At 42.1% G+C, this 26752-nt stretch overlaps 1 protein-coding gene across 1 annotated transcript; it reads right to left on the reverse strand.

Moving 5' to 3' along the window:
- Window positions 1-24340: 24340 nt before the first annotated feature.
- Window positions 24341-25840, reverse strand: LOC131317431 (uncharacterized). Its single transcript, XM_058346987.1, has 5 exons — window positions 25389-25840; window positions 25009-25329; window positions 24826-24919; window positions 24606-24771; window positions 24341-24543 (listed from the first exon to the last, which is right to left on the reverse strand). The coding sequence occupies exons 1-5, from the start codon at window positions 25838-25840 to the stop codon at window positions 24341-24343; spliced, it is 1236 nt and encodes a 411-aa protein (XP_058202970.1).
- Between the last annotated feature and the right edge of the window lie 912 nt (window positions 25841-26752).

The raw sequence follows: 26752 nt of genomic DNA on the forward strand, positions 1-26752 counted from the left end.
GCCTTGTGTTAGTACCTGAAAATGATGGAGGGTCTGAGCTACACTAGCCCAGTAGAAAGCTTTAATCTAACAATGTATGCATGTGAAATGTAGGAATAGTCACGAGATGAACAATGGCAGCAAGATCAAACGGATGGACAATAATAGCAATTTGAATCCATTACTCCATTTCAAAACCAATCGTGAGTCTTACCGAACAAACTTAAAAAGAAACACCATATGTCAAGACGTGTCTCGTACATGTGTCATGAGCCGAAGCTCTAACTGGGCCAATTAAAGGACCCCAATGTCCTCTGCCAGGCTCTTTACCCTTTCGGGATGTCCTGAAATATCAATTATGAGCTTATAACTCATACCAGGCCAATTAAAGGACCCCAATGTCCTCTGCCAGGCTCTTTACCCTTTCGGGATGTCCTGATATGTTCTCGTCGTGTCCGTAAGTTTCAATATCCTTTTATCAACACGTTCGTATTGTTCAAATCCAACTTTGATTTATAAAACGACTTTCGTAAAATCAAGTTCAAATGAGCTTTAAGATCATAGATACATCCAACGAAGTCATTTGGTACGAGTAATCAAGTTAAGGGATCATTCGGGGAGTATTAGAATGGGTTGGAAGTGATTGGAACCCAAAACGGTGAAGTTTGAAGCAAAACTGTAAAAGCTGGAGATAAGCCAAAGGTATCGATACCAAGGGAAATGGTATCGATACCATTTGGTCCAGAATCATTCCAGACGCAAGGGTATCGATTACAAGAGCCAAAGGTATCGATAACAATAGGTTTTCTGGGTTTTGGGGTTCAAAGGTATCGATAACAATAGGTTTTCTGGGTTTTGGGGTTCAAAGGTATCGATACCTATGAAGATGGTATCGATAACAACAGGTTTTCTGGGCTTCGTAACGTAAAGGTATCGATAACGATTACCAAAGGTATCGATTACATAGCTGTTCGAGCAGATTTTCTGCAGATTTCAATGGGTTTCTCAACAACAACAACCACAACAATATCAACAACGATCAATGGCGAGAATCAAGTTACAAGAAACAAGTCATAAACATATATTGATAGTTAGAACTCCCTACCTCAAAGATCGAAGAACGAATTCAAAGAATTTCCAAGCCCTAGCCCCAAATCTTGAAACCGAACGGAATATGCCTCCACCGAGCTCAAACCAGCGATAAACGAGCTCTACTACGCAATGTAATGAAGGATTGAAGGTTGTTTTGTGAAGGCTCTAGGGTGATTTTGGGTGAGAGCAAGAGAGACGGTGAGAGAGCCGAGAGAGGAGAAGAGGACGGGAGAGTGAGAGAAAAGAGGATGGGGAATTTTATTCCCTATGCTCACACACATATATGTTATACACACACTTAGCACAAATCACACGCTCACCCTTCAAATGCAACACTTTATCACATTAATCCCAATTCTCTATAACTCAAATCAATTTCCTCCTTTTATTCCTTATAAAACATTTAAATAGATTTTATAAATTTACGGGTCCTTACATTAAGTTTCACGTACTCAACCAAATTTAAGTTTCACGTACTTGAATTAGTGTGGCTTAACATATACTCGTTTATGCTTTAAGCAAGTTAATAAACTTTTTACAAGTGTCTCGTACGTTAAAGTCCATACAAGTGTTTTCATACTTGTATTCGTTAAGTTTCATGTACTTAAAGAATCATACTTGCGTTTAAGTTTCACGTACTTAAACAAGGCATACAAGTGTGCTCATACTTGTTAAAGTTTTTTGAAAATCACACAAGTGTTTCATACTTGTGTTTAAGTGTCACGTACTTAACTGTTTAAAAATCACACAAGTGTTTCATACTTGTGTTTAAGTGTCACGCACTTAACTGTTTGAAAATCACACAAGTGTTTCATACTTGTGTTTTAAGTTTCACGTACTTAACTGTATACCCTGCTCCCCAATACGAATGAGGGAAACCAATCTCGTAGTTCGTATTTAAAACAAATACCAACAGTTATACTAGAACACAACAGTTATACTAGAAAGTGACTTTATTCAAAATCTGTAAAACTCAAGAGGGCTGTATTCGTACCCCTTGTAACTAGAATAATCAAAACTAGAACAAAGGAATTATATTCGTAATTCCCACACAAGTACGTAGTGCAAATCTAAAACAGAACTTAATCATTCTCTTAAACAAAGAATTTTCGTAGATTATGGACATTCCAAGGCCTCGGAAGTGGATTACCATTTAAATCTGCCAATTTGTAGGCCCCTATACCAACAATCTCGGTAACTCGATAAGGGCCTTCCCAATTGGCCCCCAACTTGCCTTCATTGGCCACCTTGGTGTTGCCGAGCACTTTTCGTAGTACGAGGTCCCCAACACCAAACTCTCGAGGGTGAACAAGCTTGTTATAGCTCTTCATTAGCTGCTCCTGGTAGGAAGCCAGATGGACCAATGCCCTTTCTCTCCTCTCCTCGGCGAGATCAAGCTCGATTTCAAGGGCCCTGTCATTGCCTCCACTTTCAACCAAAACGGTCCTGTTGGTCGGCAAACCGACTTCCAAAGGTATGACAGCCTCTGTTCCATAAGCTAATGAATAGGGGGTCTCTCCCGTAGACCTCCTAGGCGTAGTTCGGTGTGCCCATAAAACCAATGGTAACTCGTCAGGCCACTTCCCTTTAGCTTTGTCCAGCCGTTTTTTGATCCCGTCAAGGATAGTTTTATTAGACGCCTCTACTTGCCCATTACTCTGAGGGTAGGCTGGGGTGGAATAATAATTTCGTATTCCATACTGGGCACAAAAAGCCTTAAACTTCTTCTGAAATTGTGATCCATTGTCTGTGATCAAAGAGTAAGGGACCCCAAAGCGAGTGATAATGTTCTTCCACACGAACCTTTCTATCATGGGTTCAGTGATTTTGGCCAATGGTTCTGCCTCAATCCATTTGGTAAAATAGTCAGTTGCCACAAGCAGGAATTTTCGATTCCCAGTCGCTTTGTGTAGTGGACCCACGATGTCCATTCCCCATTGAGCAAACGGCCAGGGACTTGTCAAAGGCACCAAAACCTCGGCGGGTGTTCGAATCATTGGTGAGAATTTTTGACACTTCTCACAAATCTTCACATACACCTTTGCATCTTCCTGCATGTGTGGCCACCAGTAGCCTTGGGTAACTGCTCGGTGGGTAATGGATCTGCCTCCAGCATGGCTCCCACATGTTCCCTCGTGGATTTCATGAAGAAATTTCTGCACCATCTCAGGATGCACACATAGCAAATATGGGCCTGTAAAGGATTTCCTGTATAACTTATCCTCTGGGGACAGCCAGAACCGAGCAGATTTGATTCTTATCTTGCGAGCCTCCTTTTTGTCAGGAGGGAGTATCTCGTCTCGTAAGAACTCCATGATTGGGTCCATCCAACTTGGTCCTTGGTTCACATCCAAGACCAAGTCTACGTTCCTCCCAATGCTCGGCTCATTCAGATATTCTATTGCCACCTTCCTTTTGAACTCAGTTGGGACAGCTGCAGCCAACCAAGCTAATGAATCTGCGTGAGCATTCTGTCCAGAGCTTATCTGTTCAATATACACCCTCTCGAAGGTATCAAGCAGGTCCTTGGCTGCCTGCACGTAGGCCACCATCTTTTCATTTCGAGTTTCATACTCGCCGGACAGCTGGTTCACCACAAGCTGTGAATCACAATACACCCTTACCCGTCTTGCTTTTAGGGTTTTTGCACTCCTCAATCCAGCTAAGAGTGCCTCGTACTCTGCCACAGTATTTGACGCACTAAAGCCTAGCCGAACAAATAGCTCCAACATCACTCCATCAGGGGGAAAAAGCACAATCCCAATCCTTGACCCTGTGTTACATGCTAATCCGTCAACATACAGTTTCCATTCCAAGGGATCCTGTTCGGCTGGGGGTTGATTCTTTATGGGCGATGTCTCTGTTGCCTGCTCCTTTCTCGTAGGAGGTTGGGGAGCCACCATGGGAGAAAACTCCGCCACAAAATCAGCCAACACTTGGCCTTTGATTGCTGTGCGTGGCTGATAATCGAGATCATATTGACTTAACTCCACGGACCACGTCGAGATCCTTCCCGAGAAGTCTGCTTTTCGTAGCCGTGATTTCAATGGAAACTCAGTGTAAATCACAACCTTATGGCTTTGGAAGTAATGTGGCAGCTTCCTCGTGGCTGTCCTAAGTGCCAGGACAAGTTTTTCTAAAGGCAGATATCTCGTTTCCGCATCTAGCAATGTCTTGATAACATAATAAATAGGGATTTGTTCCATCCCTAAAGTCCCTTAACAGAACTGCACTTACTGCATGCTCTGAAACAGCTAAATACAGAATTAAAGACTCACCTTGTTGCAGTGTTGACAAAAATGGGGGCTTGGCCAGATACTTCTTCAGGTTCTGGAAGGCTTGTTCACACTCTGCTCCCCATTCAAATCCCTCCCTCTTTTTCAGCAATTGAAAAAAGGGTCTGCACCTATCACTTGACCTGCTGATGAATCTGTTAAGTGCTGCTGCCATTCCAGTCAGTCTCTAGACTTCCTTTGTGGTTTTGGGACTTTGTAGCCTCTGTAGGGCAGCAATCTGATCGGGATTAGCCTCTATCCCTCTCATGGTTACCAAATGACCCAGGAACTTTCCTGAACCAACTCCAAACGCACATTTCGAGGCGTTGAGTTTCAATTTGTACTTCCTCAAGATTTTGACAACCTCTTTCAAATCAGCTATATGCCCCTGTTTATCCCGACTTTTTACCACCATATCATCTATGTAAACTTCCATAATCTTGCCAAGCAATTTCTTGAACATGATGGTTGCAAGTCTTTGGTATGTTGCCCCAGCATTTTTTAGCCCAAACGGCATAACACTATAGCAGTACAACCCTCGTGGCGTGATAAACGAAGTTCTCTCTTGATCAGGGCCGAACATAGCAATTTGATGATACCATCGATATGCATCGAGAAAACTCATTCGCTCATAACCAGCGGTTGCATCAACCAACTGGTCAATTCTTGGAAGAGGAAAACTATCCTTTGGGCACGCTTTGTTGAGGTCTATGAAGTCTACGCAGACACGCCACTTCCCATTCTTTTTCTTCACCACAACGGTGTTGGATAACCATTCTGGGTAGTAGACCTCGCGTATCGCTTTAGCCTCCAGTAAACGATCGACTTCTTCTATTACTGCATCCACATGTTGCACGGCTGCCCTTAGTTTTTTCTGAATGACCGGTTTATGCTGGGGATCAATGTTTAAATGATGACAGATCACATCTGCATCCACTCCCGGCATTTCCTCTGGTACCCAAGCAAATACATCAATATATTCCTTCAGAAATCTTATTGACTCAGTCTTTTCTTCTGCTGGTAATGATTCCCCAATTAAAAAATATCTTTCAGGATCAGTCTCGCTTATCTGAATCTTTTCCAAACCTTCAACCACTTTTTCAGCCGGGCTTCTTCCAACATCCTCGATAGTTGGTTGATCCGGTACTTCTAACGTATGAACATGGTGGACCTTTGGGGCTATTTTAATGATGGAGATCAAACACTGTTGAGCCACTTTTTGATTGCCTCTGAGCACTTCAACCCCATTCGATCCTGGGAACTTTACCATTTGATGATAAGTCGAGGAAACTGCCCTCATCTTGTGCAACCATGTCCTTCCTATAATCGCGTTATAGGAAGAGGGAACATCGACTACTAAGAAATCTGTCCTCAATACCACGGTTCCAGCCCGAACAGGTAGTGTTACCTTTCCAAGGGGCCAGACTGCTCATGCACCGAAGCCGATCAGGGGTGTTGTAGATTGCTCTAAATCTGTTTGGGCCAACCCCAGCTTCTTGAACGCATCGTAGTACAACACCTCTGTACAACTTCCTGAGTCCACAAGGATCCTCTCAATGTCATATTCCCCAACTCGTAGGGTTACGACCAATGCATCGTTGTGGGGTATTTGGACCTCTCCTAGGTCATCATCACTGAATGCCAAGTTCTCATTGCATACATCAGTCTCTCGTCCTCTCTTGTTTCCCAATCGCATCACGTGCTGATCATGCTTGACTTGCCTTTGTAACAGCTTAACCTCATTTCTCGTATAAGGTGTGGCCAACCCATGTATCATATGGATTACTCCTTTAGGGTTTTGCTCGTAACCCAGCTCCATAGTTTTCCCTTTCTCTTTTGGATCCTCCTGGATAAATTCCTTGAGATAGCCTCGAGAGACCAAATCATCAAGGTGCCTTTTGTACATCTCACAGTCCTCGGTCATATGGCCCCAATCTTTATGATAACTGCAGTGCTGATTCGTAGCACGCTTTGCATCATTGTCTTCGCCTAGACTTGGTGGCCATTTAAAATATGGCTGATTCTTTATTCGATAAAGAATCCTATATATTGGCTCCTTCCAAACCGTAGTGATGGAAAAGAAAGATTTGGGGTCAGGAGCTTGCTTATCCTTGTACGGCTCTTTCTTAGCCGGCCCATACTCCCTTCTCTCTCTATAAGTCTTGGGCTCTGGCTTATCCACCTTTTTGGCAGATGCTTTCGGCTATTCGGCAACTGTCCTGCCATCCTCACGGAGTATGTCATCCTCCATTCTGGCATGTTGCTTTATTCGTTCCATCAATTTAGCCAAAGTGGCTACCGGATGTTTATTCAATGATCGGTGTAGCTCCCCCCGAACAGGTAAACCAGTCTTGAAGGTGGCTATTGTGTATTCCTCACTGCAACTTTCAATTTTGTTGAAAGTTTCCCAGTACTTCTTTGCATAATCCCTGATTTGCTCGTTCTCCTCCTGTTTCATGGTGGAAAGACTCTCAAAGGTCTTTGGGGCTTTTCTGCTTGTCAAGAACCGAGCAGTGAATTCCTCGGCCAACTGCCTCCATCCTCGTATGGATCGTGGGGCCAGTTTATGAAACCAGGATAAAGCCACTTTGCCAAGACTGGAGGGAAACATCTTGCACAAGATGGAATCATCCCCTTCATGCATAAACATAGCTTGTTGATAATGTTGTATGTGAGCCACGGGATCCGTATTTGTCTCGTAAAGTACGAACGCACCGTGCTTCACTCTGCTCGGCAACCTAGCCTCCTGTAGCCTCTTTGTAAATGGGGAGGCCGCAATATTACTTAATGCCTTGCGTGCTGCTTCTCGTGGAGTCACTGTCCCATCCACGAACTCCTTGGACTTATGAGCCGTGGCTTTGGCCCAATCAGCATCAGGTCTCTCGTACCTATCTCGATGGTGTTTCCTTGTTCCCTCCTCTTCGGGGGTGGAACTTCTGTCTTTGCTTCTCCCTTTTCGTGAAGAAGCCCTTCTCTCGGGTGTTCGGCTTTTACTTCTTCTTCCCCTTTTTCGTGGAGAAGCCTCATAACGCCCTATGACAGGACTTCTGCTCCTTCTCCTTCGTGAATGGGTCTGCTTATGGACTACCAGCGTTCGTCCATCCCTTTGGGAATGCCTACGAGAGAGTCCAGAATCTTCTGGGTGCTCTCGTACCCGCTGCAACTCCTGTATCTCATACTCTCGTTTTTTAATTAAACGAGCATACTCCTCGATTTCCCTTCTCTTCTTATCAAGGACATCGTTATCATCGTGTATACTCTTTGAACGGGTAACTGACTCTTCTCTTCGATGAGACCTACTCCTTCTCGTGGAGCCAGTAGTAGTTTTGTCTCCTTTTTCCTTGGAGTTACCTCTGTCATGTCTACCAATGGGCTTTCTCGGAGCGCCTGGTGGGGATTTATCTCTTCCCCCACCCAACTGGTCCTTTGGACTAAATGGAGTAGCTGGATCCTCTTCCATCGTACTTACTTTTTAAAAGGGAACTCGTTCGTTTCCCACAAACGGCGCCAATTGTGGGGGGATGAAAACAATTGATGCTTCGGATCAATTGGATTGCAACGGCTTGTTCGTGCCTCTTCACCGGAACCCTAATTCGTCGTCGGAACCCTAATCTGCAAAATAGACAGGGGGTGAGCGCACCTTTGCCTCTCGTGGCAAAGGCCCTCCGATGCAAAAGTTAGTATCACGTACTAGCAGTTAAACCCTAATTATCAGTAGGAAAGCAATAAGAATGCCAAGTATTGCGTACCTCTTGCCTCAAGGTTTACCTAATATTTATAGATTTTCGTATGCTTATTGCCCAAGCATCTCTGTTGCCATAGGATTCCTAACTCGTATAGGAAACCCAGAATATCAAGGATTCTCGTTTCCTTTATCAGCTTATAGAAAAGAGTCCTTTTTGGATTCTTTTTCATAATGAGCTGATCATCCCATACTCGTTGGGTATCTTTCTCAGATCCTATATTCACGGGATCTCATCCTTTAACGGAATACCACTGTTTCTGGATCCTTCCAGAGCGTTCTTTTTACTCCAACTTCTGATTGGATTTCTTTCTCTGTTTGGCTATCTCATAGCCGAACAGACTGTCTGGTCCAATCACTTCACTTGTAACTGGTTCTTTAACAATTATTTGGACCATTGCCTTGCATGATAACTGTCCCGTCATCCCTCGTATTACGTGCTTGGTTCTTACTTCATCTGTTCGGCTATATCATAACCGAGCAGTCTGCTTGGACCAGCTACTTCACATGTAACTTGGTCCAATGTAATCGGAATGTCTCTAATTTTCGAACAGTCAGTTTATAGCCATGATTTCTCATATCATTGGCCCTTAATTTGCCGAACAGACTGCATGGATCAATGACTTCCCGTATCATTGGTCCATATCGCTGTTCACCGAACTGCTCGGTCGGTAAGTCCTGTCGTACTTACCACATGCTCCCGAATATCACGTGTTCGGCAACTAAATGTATGTGCTCGGGAATACCTCCCTACACTACTCACCCATATCTAGAGAGATAAAAGCAAACAAAAATCTATTTGACATAATTGAAATAACAAAACTAGAAGAAAATTAGAGATTAAGATAGATCGGGAGAAAATAAACAACTTTAATTAAAGCGACAATATCAAAAACTAACAACTAAAGGCAGAAATTGAAATATTCAAAACTGAAAAAATGAAGAACACTCAAGAACAATTTGAATTGCAATGAAATCTAATCTAAATCTAGAAATTATGCTACTTGAATCTATCTACTTGTTGTTTTTCAAAAATGACATAAGCTTTTATATCTTTGAAGATTCGCGCCTGGAATATTCCCCAGATGCTCTGAAGATTCGCCTCTAAGGCCTTCGGCATCGATGGCAACGGCCTTAGAGTGCTCTACTATGGGGCTCGGCATCGATGTAACACAATACATCCCATCGATGCCGAGATGGTTAAGGGACTGGACCGCTAAGGGGCTTGGCATCGATGGACCTTATTCCTTGACATCGATGCCGAGATCAATAGCTCGATGTTTGGCCGTCATCCTTTGCCTTGGCTGCCTGCCTCTTTGCTCGGGTAATTCTGCTTCTGCAGTTTCCACAGCACCAAACAGCTTTCACAGCATCTTATTTTCATTCTCGAAACTTAAGTAAAGATTGTATTTTAAACCTTTCTTTTATCTTTTCTTTACTTTAATTTATTTAATGAAAATAAGGAAGTACCCCCCATTTGAAAACAATGGCATTACCAGAATTTTGAGATTTCAATCCAATCAAAATGTTGACCCTTAGCTTTTAGTGTAAAACAGAAAACAACACACTTTTTTATCGAATAAATGACTTAAAACATGACCTTAATCTTTGAATAAAACCTTGCAATTTTGAAGTTGCTCTTAGAAAAATTCAAGGATCAATTACCGCCATTTTTTATCTCGAAAATCGATATTTTTTCGAAAAGTGATTTTTCCATACTTAGACAGATTTTCAGGGGCCGACAGGGTCTTCATTGGTTCCTCGGGTACTTGGACGCACTCGGGCCATGGATGATGTCAAAATATGTCTTATTCACACGATTTACCTGAAAGCACTAAAAACATACCTTATGAGTAAACGCAATTAAGAAGCAACTAATTAAGCGATGAAATTAACTAAAACTAGATACTAGCGCACCCTGCATTGCATTAACGGGTGCTTATCAGTAGTCTTATTGCTCTGTCTCGGATTGTCTTTGATAAGGAGATTGGCTCTGATTCCCAATGGATGGAATTCAACCTACCGGACACGACCTACCCGTGATTGTTGGAGTTCTTTATGTCGAAGAAGGATCGATCCCCAACGACGATGATCTGTCCACGATTGATTATTCCCCAAAAGAGTCTGCCTCGGCATTTAATGATGGTCCGCCCATCTTCGATCTCTTGATGCATGGTATTTTTATATACATGCCTGCATTTTCTATTTTGTTTTCCTATGGATAGCCTTGAGGGGTGTCTAGAAATTTTTGACATTACTCGTACCAACTCAATGGTGCTTCGCGTGCCGTCAAAGAGGGATTACTGTAGACACCCCAATCTAGACTTTCCAGATTAGTTTACTTTCGGTCTTTGATTCCCCGATAACGAAAAGGATCAAGAATACCACCGGGAATGATATCATGATTGAGCTTTGAGCGTTTGACCCCCTCTTAAACCTAACCCAGCCTAAGCTTGAAACCTACCTGCACGCATTGGTCCAAAACCATGGTGCGCTGGTCCAAGTGCCACATGTTGGTCATCGGTCAACTTTAACCGTCGACCAGCAGAGTCATTTGGACCCGCGTGCGCAGGTCACCAACCAGCGCGCGCTGGTCAAAACCCTTGTCCCATCACCTTTATTCAGCCATGATCACAGGACTTTTAGGGCACCCTTGACCCTGTTTATTCGTCTGAGGAGTGATACTTAGACAAGGGGCTGTCCCCCCTCTCTCACACACCTCCCATCGACCTTTATTGAAGGAGAAGACTTGTTTGCCAAGCCAAACTAGCCATTACTTGGCTAGTTACTTCTCTCCTATACCCCTCCATCCTCTATAAATACCCCCCATGCACCTCATGCTAAAGGGTTACAAAAAAAGGCTACCAAAAAATTCCGAAGGCAAACCCCTAACCAAAGCTTCTTGTTCATCTCTTTCTTGAGTAAGAAAGCCATTGACAAGTAGCACTACATACATCCATCCTTCCATACATCCAACAAAACCTCAACTTAAAGCTCAAATATCTTTCAAATCCAAAAATCGAAGGTATAGCACCTTTGTACTACTTTCTGTTTTGATCCCTGAGGGGGGGGCTGGTAGGGTCAATGCTGGTAATCAATACCAGGTCCTGGCCCTAAAGCTAGCAAGATTTCAAAACCGTACTGACAAGAACCAGCGCATGCCGGTTGTATGTATGCACCCCACATTGTAGCTGCGTGCGCACGTCTTGCGTGGGGACTGGTGTCTCGTTGTTTTATGCTCTTCTTCCCATATACTTCACTGCAAGCATGATAAAAAATAATTTATTACTTTCCTAAATTAGAACTGTTAGTTTTGAGTTCAATATTCATATCTGCTGCAATAGAATACCCTTAGGGCCTTTCTGAACATGTCTCAGAACCCAGAACTATGTAAACCAAGCACTGGTTCAAGAATTCAAACCTGTGCGCAGCAGTGGGAGACCCGTGCGAGTATGTCAATCTCTGATTTGTGGCTTGCCTTGCATGGGTAACTAGGCTTTAGCCCTTGTTTAATCCCCCACACTGTATAGTAACTGCCTATAAACTGCTTGGTTTGTCCTGGGTGTGCACTGGTCACTTTCAGAGCCCAGACGGTTGAAAATAAGAGCTGTGGGGTTTAAGCTTACTAGCGCGCGCGTGTCTTGGGTTAGCGCGCGCAGGTTTAATTAGCATGCAGTGACTTGGTCGGTGCATGCTGGTTTCTTCCCGCGCATGTCACTCCAAAGTAGTGGCCTTCCAGTCTGTTTAAACTCCCACAGGAGTTTGTTTTCATCTTATACTAATTGTTTTCAATAAAGCGAGCATGCTATCGATCACATACTGCCAACATGTTACAGTTTTAGTCCCTTATACTATTCCCCCGCCTAATTGGCTAAAAATTGATTAGTGAGAGAGAAGCACAAATGTTTTATAAATGCCCGAGCAGAGACCGATCTCCGGATTGGGCGAGAGGGGTGCCTTAAAACCCTTGCCCTCTCGTAACATGGCTCCCAAACCTCAGATATCAAGGTGACAACGGACCAGTCTATGCCTTTTCAAAATCAAACAACGTAGCAAACGTTTCAAGTTCGGTTCCTTGGGTGGCATACCTTCAAACCCAAGTGGCGACTTTGAATTGTGCGTTTCGTCGCGCTTCAAAAAGGGGCGCACCCGCATCATCGCGATACGATTTTCGGGGCGTGTGCCCATAGGTGTCGTGTCCATTTGTTGTAGTTTCCAAAACCCAAGGTCCACTATTTAATTTCAACGGGACAAAAATAGCCTCACTTGCAGAATACACATCTTCTCATCGTCATCTTCATTGTTAAAACCTGAACGCCACGATCCACCAATGGCCACAATCACCGCACCACCACCACCATGCTGCCAACCTCTTTTGCCCTTCCTTGCCTAGGCCCAGTCACTCGGCGCAGTAAAAAAATTGCCGAAAAATTCATTTTTACCCATGACATTCCACTTTCTCTCTCTACAAATTAGGCCGTCGTTGGTGATGATGCACGACAGCTGGCGATGGCGAGAGACCATCGTGTCTCTCTCTCTCTCTCCTCAATCTAGATCTGAAAATCTCAGCCTCCATGGTAACAATTGTCAATGGGGAAACTCTCGTCTGCATCAACGAGCTCCTTAGAGTCTTAGAGTCGTTGCCGGAAAGTTGCAGTCGCCGGTAGGGGAGGAGGAGGTACGAAGTCCGTCAAGAGAGAGAAAGAGAAGTTCCCTTCTAGGAGCTATGGAGTTCACTAGTTTACTAAAGAACTTTGCACACCATTTGTTCATCGAAATTCCTAATAGAAGAACCAATATAGCAAAAGAGGACTAAGTTGATCTGACTGATCCAAACCTCCTTGCATATAGTTTCTTGGTGATGTTACTAGTCATTTATTTTTGTGCTTTTATAAAAAATCACCAACTGTTCGGCTTCAATATTCATATCTTAAAATCTCGTGAATGCTCACTAAAATAATTCTATTACACTTTTACTAGTTTGATACCATTGGTATGCTGTAGTTCATAGCAGAATACAAAGCTTGAAATCTCATGTATATGTAGTTCATAACTGAATACCATTTCTATGTATGTTTTCTAATATTGTTATTGAAGGTAGTGATACCTCACTAGTTTGGACACCGAAAACTACTAACATCCACGGACGGGATTTGGACACCAAAAACTACTAACATCCACGGGATTTGGACACCAAAAACTTCACAAAAATCGGCACTTTGTTATGAAAACTAGTGAACATTTTCTAGATTTGAGCAAAAAAACACTTTTCAAAAAAACTAGCGACACTTCACTAGATAATATCTAGTGGGCATTCACAACGTGTTTTGGAAACTGACACTTGTTATTCCTCTAGATTTGAGCATAAAACACTTTTTAAAAAACTAGTGAAACTTCACTAACTAGTGAACATTACAAAAAATACTAGATTTGAAAACTAGTGAACATTCTCTAGATTTGAGCAAAAAACACTTTTAAAAAAAACTAATGATAGTTCACTAGATAATATCTCGTGGGCATTCACAAGATATTTTGGATATTGTTGTTAGAAAAACTAGTGAGCATCCTCTAGATTTAAGCATAAAACACTTTTTAAAAAAACTAGTGAAACTTCACCAACTTTTAATTTGCATTTTTTTGATATTGAAGGGTGTCGTCAAATCATGGATCACAATCTCACTACTTTTGTTTATTAAAACTAGTAAGGTATCACTACTTTTGTGAGGTGTACTTATATATTATAAAACTAGTGAGGTGTCACTACTTTATGCTCTTCTTTCAAAACAGAGCCTTTCGGCTCCCAATTTCCCTTCGATTGCGGTGATGGCTGCGGTGATGGCTTTAAAGTCAGGCCCATGCAACATATGACCCAAACGGAAGGTGAAGTACCAAAGAAGAAGTGGTGATGGTGGTTGGTGGCGAAGGTGATCACCGACGACGGCTTAATTTCTAGAGAGAGAAACTGGAATGTCGTGGAATAAAAGTGGTTTTTCGACGGGTCTCGGCTGCGCCGACGGACAGGGCCCAAGCGAGGAAGGTCTAGGGAGGTTCGTGGCATGACTTGTGTTCGTCGTCTCCTCCTCCATGTGCTTGCCAGAGCCTTGTCGTACTGTACTTCGACAATTAAAGCTTCGACCTTCATTGGAAAATGACCGGAGATGGTCACTGGAAAATAACCGGAGATCGTCGCCGGGAAATAAATTGGAGGTAGTCATTGGCATATCGCCGGCGGTAGTTGCCAGACAACCTTTGGATGTATTGGCAGACATGGTCACGAAATATCGTGATGCAAGAGATCAATTTGATTGAGGGGTATAGGCATACTGTTCACAAGGTGGTGGACTGGAATTGTTTCCAAAATACAAGGTGGACTTGTGGTATTACGGAATTGCAATAGTGAATCCCCGTATAAATCTCCCTCTATTTGAAATAGGACTTGTTCACCTAACTCATTAAGGATAAAAAGGATTACTCGTATTCTTCCTATATAATTACTTCTATCCCATTCTAATTTTTTTTTTTTCCGAAAAAAATGCAATTCATATAGTTAAGAAAAACAGATACAAACTGGGCGGCTTATAGGCCAAAACAAACATTGAAAAAAAGTATACGCTCCACAACCTGCATAAATCAAGTACAACTACGATGTTGGACCCAGGCCTCCGAACCGGAGGTGGGTGGAATATAGATGATCGCCGAAGAACCACACTCCTGTAGCAGGGTCCTCTCGACCTGCCATCAACGTGCCTTCACCGTCGCCGCTGCGAACCTGCAAACAGCTGGAACCCAGACCATCATGTAAAGCCCAATAAGAAGTGCAACAGACAGGTGAGGTCTAGACAAAACCTAGCCCAAGCCAGCCAAACCTTGGCCTCCATCGCCGCCACCGCCACCACAACCCAACGCCACCACCAGCAAACCCACACCACCAGAATTGCACAATCAGGCCACGCCGTCAAACCAACCGACGACGATGAACAACGGCGGCCCAAAAGCCACTGCCAAAACTCTTCTTCGAAGCAACCCCAAGAATCCCGAGATCTGCATCTCCGAACAGCAGCCACATCGAGCGCTTGCCGGAGTCCTCCACTTCCGTTAGGAAAAAACAGAAATCATTCAAGAATGATCTGGCAGGAGGCCCCATATCCAAGTCTCCTTCATCCCTGAAGTCACCCCATGCCGTTAGGCATACCGTTGACACTCAAGAGTAGAGACCAGTGGTCGAGGAGAAGAGAGAGGGGGGGAGGCGGCTAGCGGCGGGAGCCCCCCGAACAGAAACCCTAGGCGATGTCTGGTTCTTTTTCTGTGAGAGAGAGAGAGAGAGAGAGAGAGAGAGAGAGAGAGAGAGAGAGAGAGAGAGATTGATCCATTGATCCAATCCCATTCTATTACTGTATGATGTTCTAAGATATTGTTGTCCGAATTTGTAACTTTTTTCTTCTGTTAATATTTCTAGTCTTTTTGCACAAGCATTTTTGAACTAAACTAGTAGGTGATTGAGGTAAGCAATTTCAGGATTAATCATTTTAAAACTTTGTATGAATAAAATGAGGCAAAAGGTCAGAGAGGCTCTTATATAAATACTATTTTCTTCTTTTCTATTCGATGAATCCATATAACAAGGGAGGGTTTCAACAAGAGCGAGCTCCCCACACAAGCGGTCATCAAAAGAGCCAATCAAAACACAACGCCACAAGGAGCTCAGCGCCCCACGCAAGCGCTTCAACAGAGCGCTCAAGCGCTCCAAGCGCCCCACGCGAGCTCTGATAGAGAGGAGAGAGAAATCTGCCATAAAATGAAGAACTCAAGATCGCGCTTCAAGAGTGCTTGCTCTCCACGCAAGTGCCAAGTTGCCAACCTAGTGCACTCAGCATTTGCAAGCGCCCTGCGAGCACGCTGCAGACGCTCACCTACTGATCAGTTCAGGCCTTAGAAAAAATTGAACTCTCCAACTCAAGACTCACATACAAGCATGGCACATGCCTTAGAGTAAATTAAGGACTAAAAACATAGGGAGATTTAGTAATAAGTCCACTATAGACATTTCATAAGCTCACAAGTCAACCTAATAGTTTTGTAAAGCCACAAGTCCACATAATCTAAACCCTAGGATACCCTATGAAAGTGTCAAAAACCCTAAACCCTATGAAAGTGCCTAAACCACTAAAACCCTATAATAGGAGAGTGCACCCTAAAATCCTATAAAAGTGCTTAAATCCTAGGGTACCCTACGCTAGGGTTATCTACCCTATCCTGGGGTGCCCTATCCTATAATAAAAAAGTGCACCCTAAAATCTTATGAAAATGCCTAAATCTTGTGGTATCCTATCCTACTCTAGGGTACCCTAAAATGGACTTGAGACCTTACAGAATTAATAGGTGGACTTGTGGGCTTATGAAGTTCACATAATGGACCTAAGACTAATTTTCTAAAAAAAAAAAAACCTAAGCATGCACCTAAAATGCCCACTCACGAATCAAAATTATAACTAAGTGAAATGCAGGAAAATCAACTAAAGGGAGGCATGATAAAATGCAAGTATAAAATGCATGGATTATACCTTCTCGGATCGTGATCAACGATGCACGGGACAAATGTGAATTTCTTCCTCGAACAACTTCAATCAAAGGGTGAAATGTCTAAAATTACATTTACATGGATCTTGTTTGATAGTTATCAATAGGATCTATAATAGAAAATTTTCAAAATTATAAAAAATATCATAAATTGGGAGATAAAGAGTTTAAAGAACGACACAAATATCGAAAAACCTAAAGGTTTTGGGACGGAGGAAGTATGGGAACATGTCTCTCTCTCGATTTCAAATCTGGGGATTTGAAATTTGAAATTTTGCACAAAGCACGTCGCTCTCTCTATACTCTACTCTCGTTCTTCTCTCCCATTCGCTTTTTCTCTTTTCCTTTCTTCTTTTCTCTCTCTACTTCATAGTCTGAGAATGGCAAGAAAACCAGACGATAACCCTAAATTGTCTTACCCTATCCGTCTTTTCTCTCTCTCTCTCTCTCTCTCTCTCTCACCAGTTATCAGCCACCGACTCACCACCATAGCCCTGCCATTGTCACCTCTCCTCGAGTTAGGGTTTCGAATCTCTCTCTCTCTCTCTCTGCACCATCTCCCTCTTTTTAATCGGGAATTTCTACTCTAGGGTACTTACCAAAACCTCAAAGAGGTTAGATTAATTTCAATAAATTTATATGAAATCCGTTCTGATATTTCAAGATTTGCTTCTTATATTTTTGCAGCATAGTCAACCAACAGAGATGCTGAAGCTTTTTAGGCACCGCCAATTTTGAATGAGTCCGCAATCTGCGTACTTGATTAACCTCCATCTAATAATGTTGCTTCGGTTACCTCTTTTAACCACCAACGTTTAAACCCTTTGAATCCTTTCAATTGTAGATTTAGTGGCAGGTACTTTGCAAGTGGTCATGTTTGATTTTCGGTGGTGATTATGAGGTGATCTAATTAGGAATCTTTTTTTGGTGTTATTGTTCTGTTTCTACTCCTCTAATTAGAAATCTTAATTTGAGGACCCCGTTTATAAATGATTTGTTGTACGTTTTAGAAATAGACCATGCCCCTTTATACCTAGCTAAAAAATATAATGGTCAGATTTGTGGTCGGGACATTGAGTTAAGTAAGGACATTGTGAAGAATTTTTTTATACCAATCTCCCCCTTCAAATTTATGATTGCTGCATGTCATTATTTTTTTCACTTGGTTATTATTTTAGTCTACAATATGGCTTAATCATGACTTCAAAAAATAGCATGCATTAATAGAAAAATCAGGTTAAACTATAACTACTCATGGGACTGCAGGTATGGTGCTTAGCCTGTCACTTCCTCGATTTTTTAAACATAAATAAAATAACTTTTCTTAAATAAAATCCTCACAACCATATACATCGAACCCAAATGAGTTTACCATTCCCTATTTATTGAATCACAATTCCAACTCCAAGAGTTTAAGAATCTTACATCATCAAAAGAAATTGAGTTAAGGTTCTATTACATCCCCAAAACATGATTTACCAAATTATCAGTGAGTCACTTCTATCACATCTTTCAAAAATATACACTTTGATGCATGCACTTCGCTCCATGCTACTGCTCCAGAGTCATCCTGAAAAATGAAGGGTTGAGCATACACTTGCCCAGTAGAAATATCTCTAACTAATTCCATGTGCTTATGAGAAGATGAGTGCCAAGGGAAAACATTTTTAATAAAAACAATAGCGTTTTGACCAAGAGTAGAATATGTGACTCAACCTCAACACTTAACAACAAAACAAAACTTACATAGAACTCTATCCCATGCATGCCAATCTTCTTAACCTTGCACAAACACTTTGGTTTATAATTACCTCTATTTGCCATCATCATTATCGTATCTCCTTGTTACATTCCCCTTTAATAACCTAGAAACATTTCGGATTCTTTAAACAACCCTTTTCTCTTTCATGTCTCACTTCACCAACCCATGTGCATCTCATCTAAGCACACATACTACATATAAAGAAGAGAAATATATGGCAAACATGGACACTTCAAACCCAAAGAACACACTTGACTACCCAGTCTAATCTTCTCGATATTAGGTTAACACTTATCTTATCCTCGCTCATGTTCCCTTTATCACGTTTTTATGTTAGTGTCGGTATATCATCATTTATTTCTCTTTCTCACCCATGACTTATATTCTAGTCTCAAGTTATCATCTACCAAAGTTCTTTACATCAAATTTCCTTTTATGAGTTTGACATGCAAATACCCTTTATACACCTCTAACAATGCATCACATAAACCATCATACCAAACAAGTTACAAGTTACAATCCATTTTATTCTCATCCTTTACCCTTATCGTCATACTTCCTATTTCAACATCAACCTAACATGAGTAACTGGCATTTACATGTATGCACGTCTTTCATTCAAACCGGCACCTGAACAAAGAGCCCAATGATTAAAAGTCCATGAGATACCAACCCAAGTTCAAGGTTCATTGTTTTCCATTTGAATATTCAATTTTGTCTCAATTCGAAATTATTGGTTGTAATACTCGCTCCGGATATTTCAGTATTTCAATTACTTTTAATTGAACTATGTGTTTTAGGGGTTTAAATCGTAAACAATAGAACTTGCGAGGGTCTTGTGTGTAATTTGTGATTGGAGCATAAGTTAGGACATGGTTCCGCTAGCATGTGATAAATTCCCTTGTGCCTTTATATAGCAAAATATCCTGGGAATATTTATCTTTCTCCATACGTATCTTGTTTCTACATAGAGAGAGAGAGAGAGAGAGAGAGAGAGAGAGAGAGAGAGAGAGAGAGAGAGAGAGAGAGACGACAGAAGAGAAGGAAGAGGAGGCCAGAGACTCTGGTCTGTTCTTTATGAAATTATTCAAGGTACCTAGAAAGCTTTTAAATTTTCAGAATTTTCTGAGAAGTGTAGAAAAAGATTAAAATAATAAACCTAACTGTGGTCAGGATCCTATTTTTTAGTAGACAGCTTACAGAGCTGCGTCTTTTATCAATTTTTTTATAGTCAAGAGATCCTCCTGATTATGGGTTCTTATGAGTTTGAAATATTGATAAGTTGATGATGTTTTGGCGTTGGAATTACTAAAAAGTATTAAGTATTCGATTTTTAATGAATTTTCGAACACAGACTGTTCTGTTGGAAATTGTGCTTCGCTGCACAAAATTTCTGAGTTTGGAGGTGATTTTGACTAGGTTTCTTTATTGTGAAAAATCTGGAAAAAATCAGGAATGAATGTTGGTGTGTGGTAATGGTGTGTACCGAATTTAGGATTTATTAGATGCATATTCTAAATTTGGTGGATTTTACAAGTTGGTGTGTCCTTGCTGAGTTTTGTATTTGCTGCATTGACACATTTTGGGAAAATGATCATATCTTTTAGCTCGGGTATCGGGTTAGCGCACGGGTTGTTGATTCTGAAAGTAGACTCGTATGTATTTTGGAATATGTGAAGGTTGTGGCTTAGTTTGTACCAGTTTAAATCAGTTTTTGATTAGAAGTTGATAGACGTGTAGAATCTGTGATTTTGAACAGATTTTTGTGTAACTTTGGACGAGCATAACTTTGTTGTTTGGACTCCGTTTTTAACAAATTTTATATCAAAATTCATGCACCGGAGGTGTACTTTCTAATGGTGGTGGTTTCATGATCTGGCTTTAAACCTATAAGAAGTTATAGGCAGAATACGATAGGCTATTGTAGATTTCAGACCAAATATAGAGGTGATGTGGTGTTTGAGTGTTACGCTTGTTTAGGGACACTTATAAACCTTTAAGATGGACATGCTTGCATGGGTTAAGCATCGTTAATCTATTGTTAGTGTTATAGATTATTTTAAGGAGTTGGTGGTAACGTTTAAGCGTTCAATAAACTGATATGGTTAGCTTGTGACTAGGTATCAAGCTAGTCAATTGGGGAGGTTCCGAAATCGTAAGTTTGGCGTACCTTGGTCGATAAAAAGGTGAGTGTGTTTGATATGGTTTTTCTCCATATAATACTGTTGTGGTGTTGGGTGTATATCTTGCTAATCGTAGTTAGCTTTTGATATGGTTATCCTTATTGAGATATTGCTGTAGTGGTGATGTATATCATGCTACTGTTGTTTAGCTTTGATATGTTGTGAATGTGTGCGTGTGAGGCACCCATGTCGTAAGCCATATCGTTCAATGGACGATGGTTGGGAGCATGGTGTTTGGGACACGAGATTTGGTTGTGCTATGCGTGTTTGATGAAAATACATGCTGATGGGTGTTGATTGAACCGCCGAAAGTTAACATGTGAGGCATACCATGTCGTATGCCATGCCGGCTAATTGTCGGTGGATGGGAGCATGGTATGTGGGACACCTTATCTTGGGTTCATGGGATATGGCAGACGTGCCACTGCATGTGATGTGATTACATTCATATTATTGTGCATTGATTATTATTGCTCAGCTGGGTGGATATGTTGGTTATAACTGTTATATACATTCTAGTATTTCAGTTACATTGGTGATGTGTATTCATGTTGATATTCCTTCGGGTATTGTGGTATTATGTTGAACATTTCTATATCTCACACTCTGGCTTTCCTTTTTGGTTTGCCAGGTAGCAAGTTGCTTAGAGTTGGTCCACTACCGGTCATCGTGTTGACGTGTTTTGCTAGCGTCAGGTGGGATTTTGGTTACGTTGTTGTGGAGTGCCTTAGTTGGTGCAGAACTTAATTTGTAAGGAGTTGTAGCTAAGGATAGTTAAAGCTTTTAAATTGTATAGGTCGTAATTAAGTTTGGTCGATGGCTAGTATTCTATTTGGGGTTAGCCTTGGACGTTGTGGAGAGTCGAGTTTGTTGTAGGTGGTTGATGAAGAAGTTGGTTTATTCAAGTTGTAAGTAAGTCGTTAGTGGATGTGTTGAAGTATAGAATTTTTAAAGTATTATAATGCAGATGTTGTTTATTGGTTGTGCGATATCATGGTTGGTTGGTCAATACGTTGACTCATTTTTTTATGTTATGTTAAGGTGTTAAGTCTTTCGCTGGGTGTTTATTTCTGACAGGTTATGAGGTGTGGTTTGGTCTTCTGTGTGGAATGTCACGTGGTCGCGCTGACTCGGGCCCACTTTGGGTGTCGTTTGTGGGGCGGGGCATGACAGCTTGGTATCAGAGCTAGTACTTTCTAGTCTCTGTGTTGAGAGTCGATTGGGAGTTTTGGTAATGGACTATATGGTGTTGTGTCTGTCGAGTAGGAGTTAGTGGGTGATTAACGTGTGCATATTTAATACTTAGCACTATGTTGTTGTTGGTGGTTTGAATTGTTGAAACAGGTTATTGATATGACTCAGTACATGGGGCTGTAAATGGTAAGTATTCCATGGTAGATTGCACAGCCACATGCGGTGTTTCAGTACATGAAGCTGTAAAAAGTTCACGCACAGACACTAGGTATCGATACCTCTTTTATCGATACCCCTAAAAGAGGTATCAATACCTCTTTCTTCCCTGGACAACATGCTTCCTAGTATCGATACCCAGTGTTTGGGTATCGATACCCCATGTTTCTCTAGCAGGTTTTGGCTATTTTCTTCTTTTTCCCGGTCTTCGAAAGCCCCGAACCTTCCTTCCATGCTTTGATTGCTTCGTTTGAGATTTCGGGAGGGATTCCTAATGTGCCACATGTACTCGAATGCTTCTGCATTCCTCCGGGGATTATTGGGAGCCTTGGAAACGACCTTTTCGCTCCGATTACCTACTTTCCAACAAAAACACAATTTGCGCACAAAATCAAATAGAAACAAGTATAAAACGCTTACAAGTGCAGCAAAACGGGATAGATAAGCCCCATTATTTACACTATATAAGGCTTATCACACCTCCCAACTTGGACTTTACTCATCCCGAGTAACGACATAAAACTATCTATGATCTATACAATCTTCCCAACTAAGATAAGGTACAAAACATATGCTCAACACTTTTCGAAATGGCAAAAGTCTAATTTTTTTTGTCACAACTCACTCCGCAAGCATGCCATGCACCATGATTCAGAAACCTTATTAAAGACAACATGTGAGTAAGTTAAACGCAACAAGCTTCGGTTCCAATGCTCACGAGGGTAACGCTCAACAAAGATTCACTAGAACGATGTAGAATGTATCCCATGATCAAGCACAAAGGGTTTATGCAATAACTGAAACAAAAAGTTAAGCATATCATTCAATGAATTCACTTGCAACGAAGTACGAGCTTATTATGCACAAAATACTGAAAAGAAAATCACAACAAAACATAGCCAAGTACCACAACCTTTCGGGTATGCATAGCATGGAAAACATAGGCGTACTCGAAATCAACTAAGGACTTTAATTAGCTTTTAATGAGTGACGGGTTACAAAGAATAGGTTAGACAAAATGGTTGCCGGTCTATGCTAGCTTGGGAACAACTACCCCATGACCGGAACCATAACCTACGACTACCTTGCTCATCATGCTATCAACCAACATAAACAAAACTACCAAATGAAAAATAGGAAATAGATTTGAAAAGCAAAGACACTGCTAACTTAACCACCGACTCAAGAAACAAAAGTGAACATACTACTACTACTACTACTACTACTACCACACCTTGCAATACTAACTACTACTCATCACCTTGTCCGCCACTCGCACCAGGACCAAAAACCATCTCTGTATCCTCCCCTTGGAACATGCCCAGATCCAATTCTTCTTCCTCATCAACCTTGTCACTGTTCTTAGATTCCACCTCCGGTGGGGCGACACACTGTTCCCTTGTTGGGAACCGTTGAGTCAACCAATCCACTTGGTGTGCTTGTCGCGCCAACATTTTCCGATCCACTTTCCTATCCCTTTTCATTTTCCTGTTTTCATTCACCAACCAAATAGCCATGCAAAAGATTATCTTGATCCACGAATCCTGCTTCTCCTTGGGCCCGGGCATCTCAGTCATTTCAGCCACCTTGCCCTTATCCTTTTTGGACGGTTTGTGAGATTGGGATTTACTTTTGTTCCAAGACAAGATGTCAAGGGGACCCGGCTTTCCAAATTCTAAAGGGGCATACATTTGCCCGGTCACTCCTTGATTCTTGCACAACGCGGTTATCATGCAAGGAAACGACATGCGAGATGAGTCTTGATTGTTGGCTTGGAAGTTGATGATTTTAAAGAAATGAAGCGGGCAATATCAATAACATGGTTTGGGCTCATGAAAGCATGAATCAATTCTGCCCCCCTGTGCTCCATTTATGCTTGGACCCTTTTGGATATGGTTGGCGTGGAGAACCTTTTTAATGAAACGACAATCCTCTTTACAAAACCCCTGCACAAAGGCCCCATTGTAAAGGCTAGGATAGGAGTAAACGGCATTGATGACTTCATTTAGGTTGAGCATCACCATATTAGGGTAGGTTATCATCTTCGATCGGAGGGGGACGGGTGTAGTCCAAATATTTATCGATCACCTCATGGTTTACTTCAACAGTCACTTTCCCCGGTAATCTATACACACACGCCATCTGGTAATGACTCGAGTAGGGACCATTTCATTGTTGGCGTTGGGTACCACCGTAACATCGGATTTTTCGGGGACCACTTGTATGGGACTAACCCATTTACTCTCAGCAATAGGATAAATAATTCCCACATCCAGAAGCTTCAAAACCTCCGCCTTCACCACATCTTTCATTATGGGATTCAATCGGAGTTGTGGTTGACAGGATGTTTGACATCATCCTCGAGGGCAATGTGGTGGTAACAAATTGAAGCATCAATCCCTTTAATATCTGCTATAGACCGACCAATGGCTTTGGTATCCCGCTTTAAAAGCTCAAGCAGTTGGGATTCTTGCAAGCCATCGAGAGAGGAGGAGATCACCACCGAGTAAGTTTCATTTTTGCCTAAAAAGGCATATTCAATGTTTTCGGGAGGGCCTTCAACTCGAGCGTTGGTGGTTGAATACTCGAGGGAAGGGTCTTGCACTCGAGAGGAGGCAACTCTTCAAATTTTGGAGACCATGCTTCTGTCCCACAAACATCTTCCACGTCAAGCAAAGAACACAAATACTCCACCTCCGATGAGTCAAGAAAATTCACCTCTTCGGCGGTAAGGCATACCTCTAACGGATCCTTGTACAAGAAAGTGTCCACATGCTCTTAGACCAAAGAATCAATAAGGTTAACTTCATGGATACAATCATCATTCCCCATTTCGCTCCCAATGTTAAACACGTTCACTTCCATCTTCATGTTGCCAAAAGTAAGGTTGAGCAAACCACTTCAGCAATGGATAACGACATCGGCTGTGGCTAGGAATTGATGCCCAAGAATGACCGGGGTTGATGTTGATGCTTGTGACGTAGGTACAGGGCAAGTATCCAAGATGACGAAGTCCACTGGATAGATAAAGTTGTCCACTTGCACAAGTACATCCTCCACCATCCCTCATGGACTCGGATGCTTCTATTGGCCAATTGAAGGGTCACCGGTGTGGGCCTCATCTCTCCCAATCCAAGTTGTTCGTAGACAGAGTATAGAAGCAAGTTCACACAAGCCCCCAAGTCGAGGAGAGCTTTTTCAATTTTCTTGCTGCCAATGGTGATTGAGATGGTTGGGCAACCCGGATCTTTATACTTGGGAACCACGTTGGTTTGAATGATTGAGCTCACTTGCTCCGTCAAGAAGACCCTTTTTGAACATTTAACTTATGCTTTTGAGTGCATAAGTCCTTGAGAAACTTGGCATACGTGGGAATTTGCTTGATCGCATCTACCAACGGGATATTGATTCTTACTTGTTTGAAAAGCTCATAGATCTCAGAATTGGTATTGGCATGGGCTGGCGCTTTCAATCTTTGGGGAAAAGGGGCCAGAATTTGGGAAACGGGAACCTTGGGCTCTTCCACTTGATATTTTTCCGGATGCTCACTAACCGGAGAGGGCTCCGAGGTTGGTGAGTCAAAAGGAGGATCTGGAGCTTGCAAGACAATTGGTGTTACCGGAGGCTTGATGGGCTTGGAAGGAATGGCCTTGTTGATCTCCTTGCCACTCCTCAAAGTTGTAATAGATTTGGCTTGCTCGGAATTAAGCACCGAAGAGCCTGCCACATAATGTTGTCCTTGAGGATTGGCTTGGGGTTGAGTTGCAAGTTTTCCCTTCTCTTGTTGGAGCATCCCTACCGAGTTCGTCAACTTTGCCATTTGATTTTTGGGTTCCCCGAGCGTTTGAGTGTTTTGCTTGTTGATGGTTGTTTGGCTTTGCATGAAGCATTGCATAGTGTCCTCCAATGATCCATTATGAGGTTAGAATTGATTCGGCCCTTGAGGAGGTCCCGGAGGTGCAAACCCCGGAGGTTATTGATGTTAAGAGAACCTCGGCGCTCCTTGAGATTGAGGAGGCCGGAAAGCTTGGTGTTGTTGAGGTGGTGGAACTTGTGGAGGTCCGGGAGGTTGAGGATCGCTCCACCAGAAATTTGGATGCATCTTCCACGCCGCATTATAGGTTTGGAAACAAAGGTCAAGCCGTTGATTAACGGCATTAACTTCCGCTTGCCAGATTCCTTGAAGGATATCCTTAACGGAGGGGAGCATTTGGCAATCTCCCATAGCATGACCTGCAATTTCACATAAAACACAAATTTCCTCCGCCTTGGCCACAGAGGCCACGCCGGCTACCTTATGGAGTTGCAAAGTTTCAATTTGATGAGAGAGTTGGGTGACCTTATGTGCTAGGTCGCTTTGCTCACTCAATTGAAATTTTTCGGAACTGCTCAGAACCGGATTAACCATGTTCCTATCAGAGGGGTCAGAGGAATCCCAATTTTGAGTTTTTTCAACTAACTCCTCAAAATAGTCCCACGCCACATCAGGGGTTTTAGCCATAACTCCACCGACACACATGCTATCCATAAGATGTCGAGTACTTTGGAAGCATCCCTTCAACAAAAACTCGACAATTTTGAAAAACTGGTAAGCCATGATGTGGGATGGAGTTTAGCAAATCCTTTTACGTCTCCCAATATTGATAAAATGATTTCCCCTCTTTTTATTTAAATGTTTGAATTTGATTCATGAGATCCTTTGTGAGATGTGGGGGAAAAAATTTCATGTAAG

This window comes from Rhododendron vialii, chromosome 2a (assembly GCF_030253575.1).
Source record: "Rhododendron vialii isolate Sample 1 chromosome 2a, ASM3025357v1".
Classification (NCBI taxonomy): Eukaryota; Viridiplantae; Streptophyta; class Magnoliopsida; order Ericales; family Ericaceae; genus Rhododendron; species Rhododendron vialii.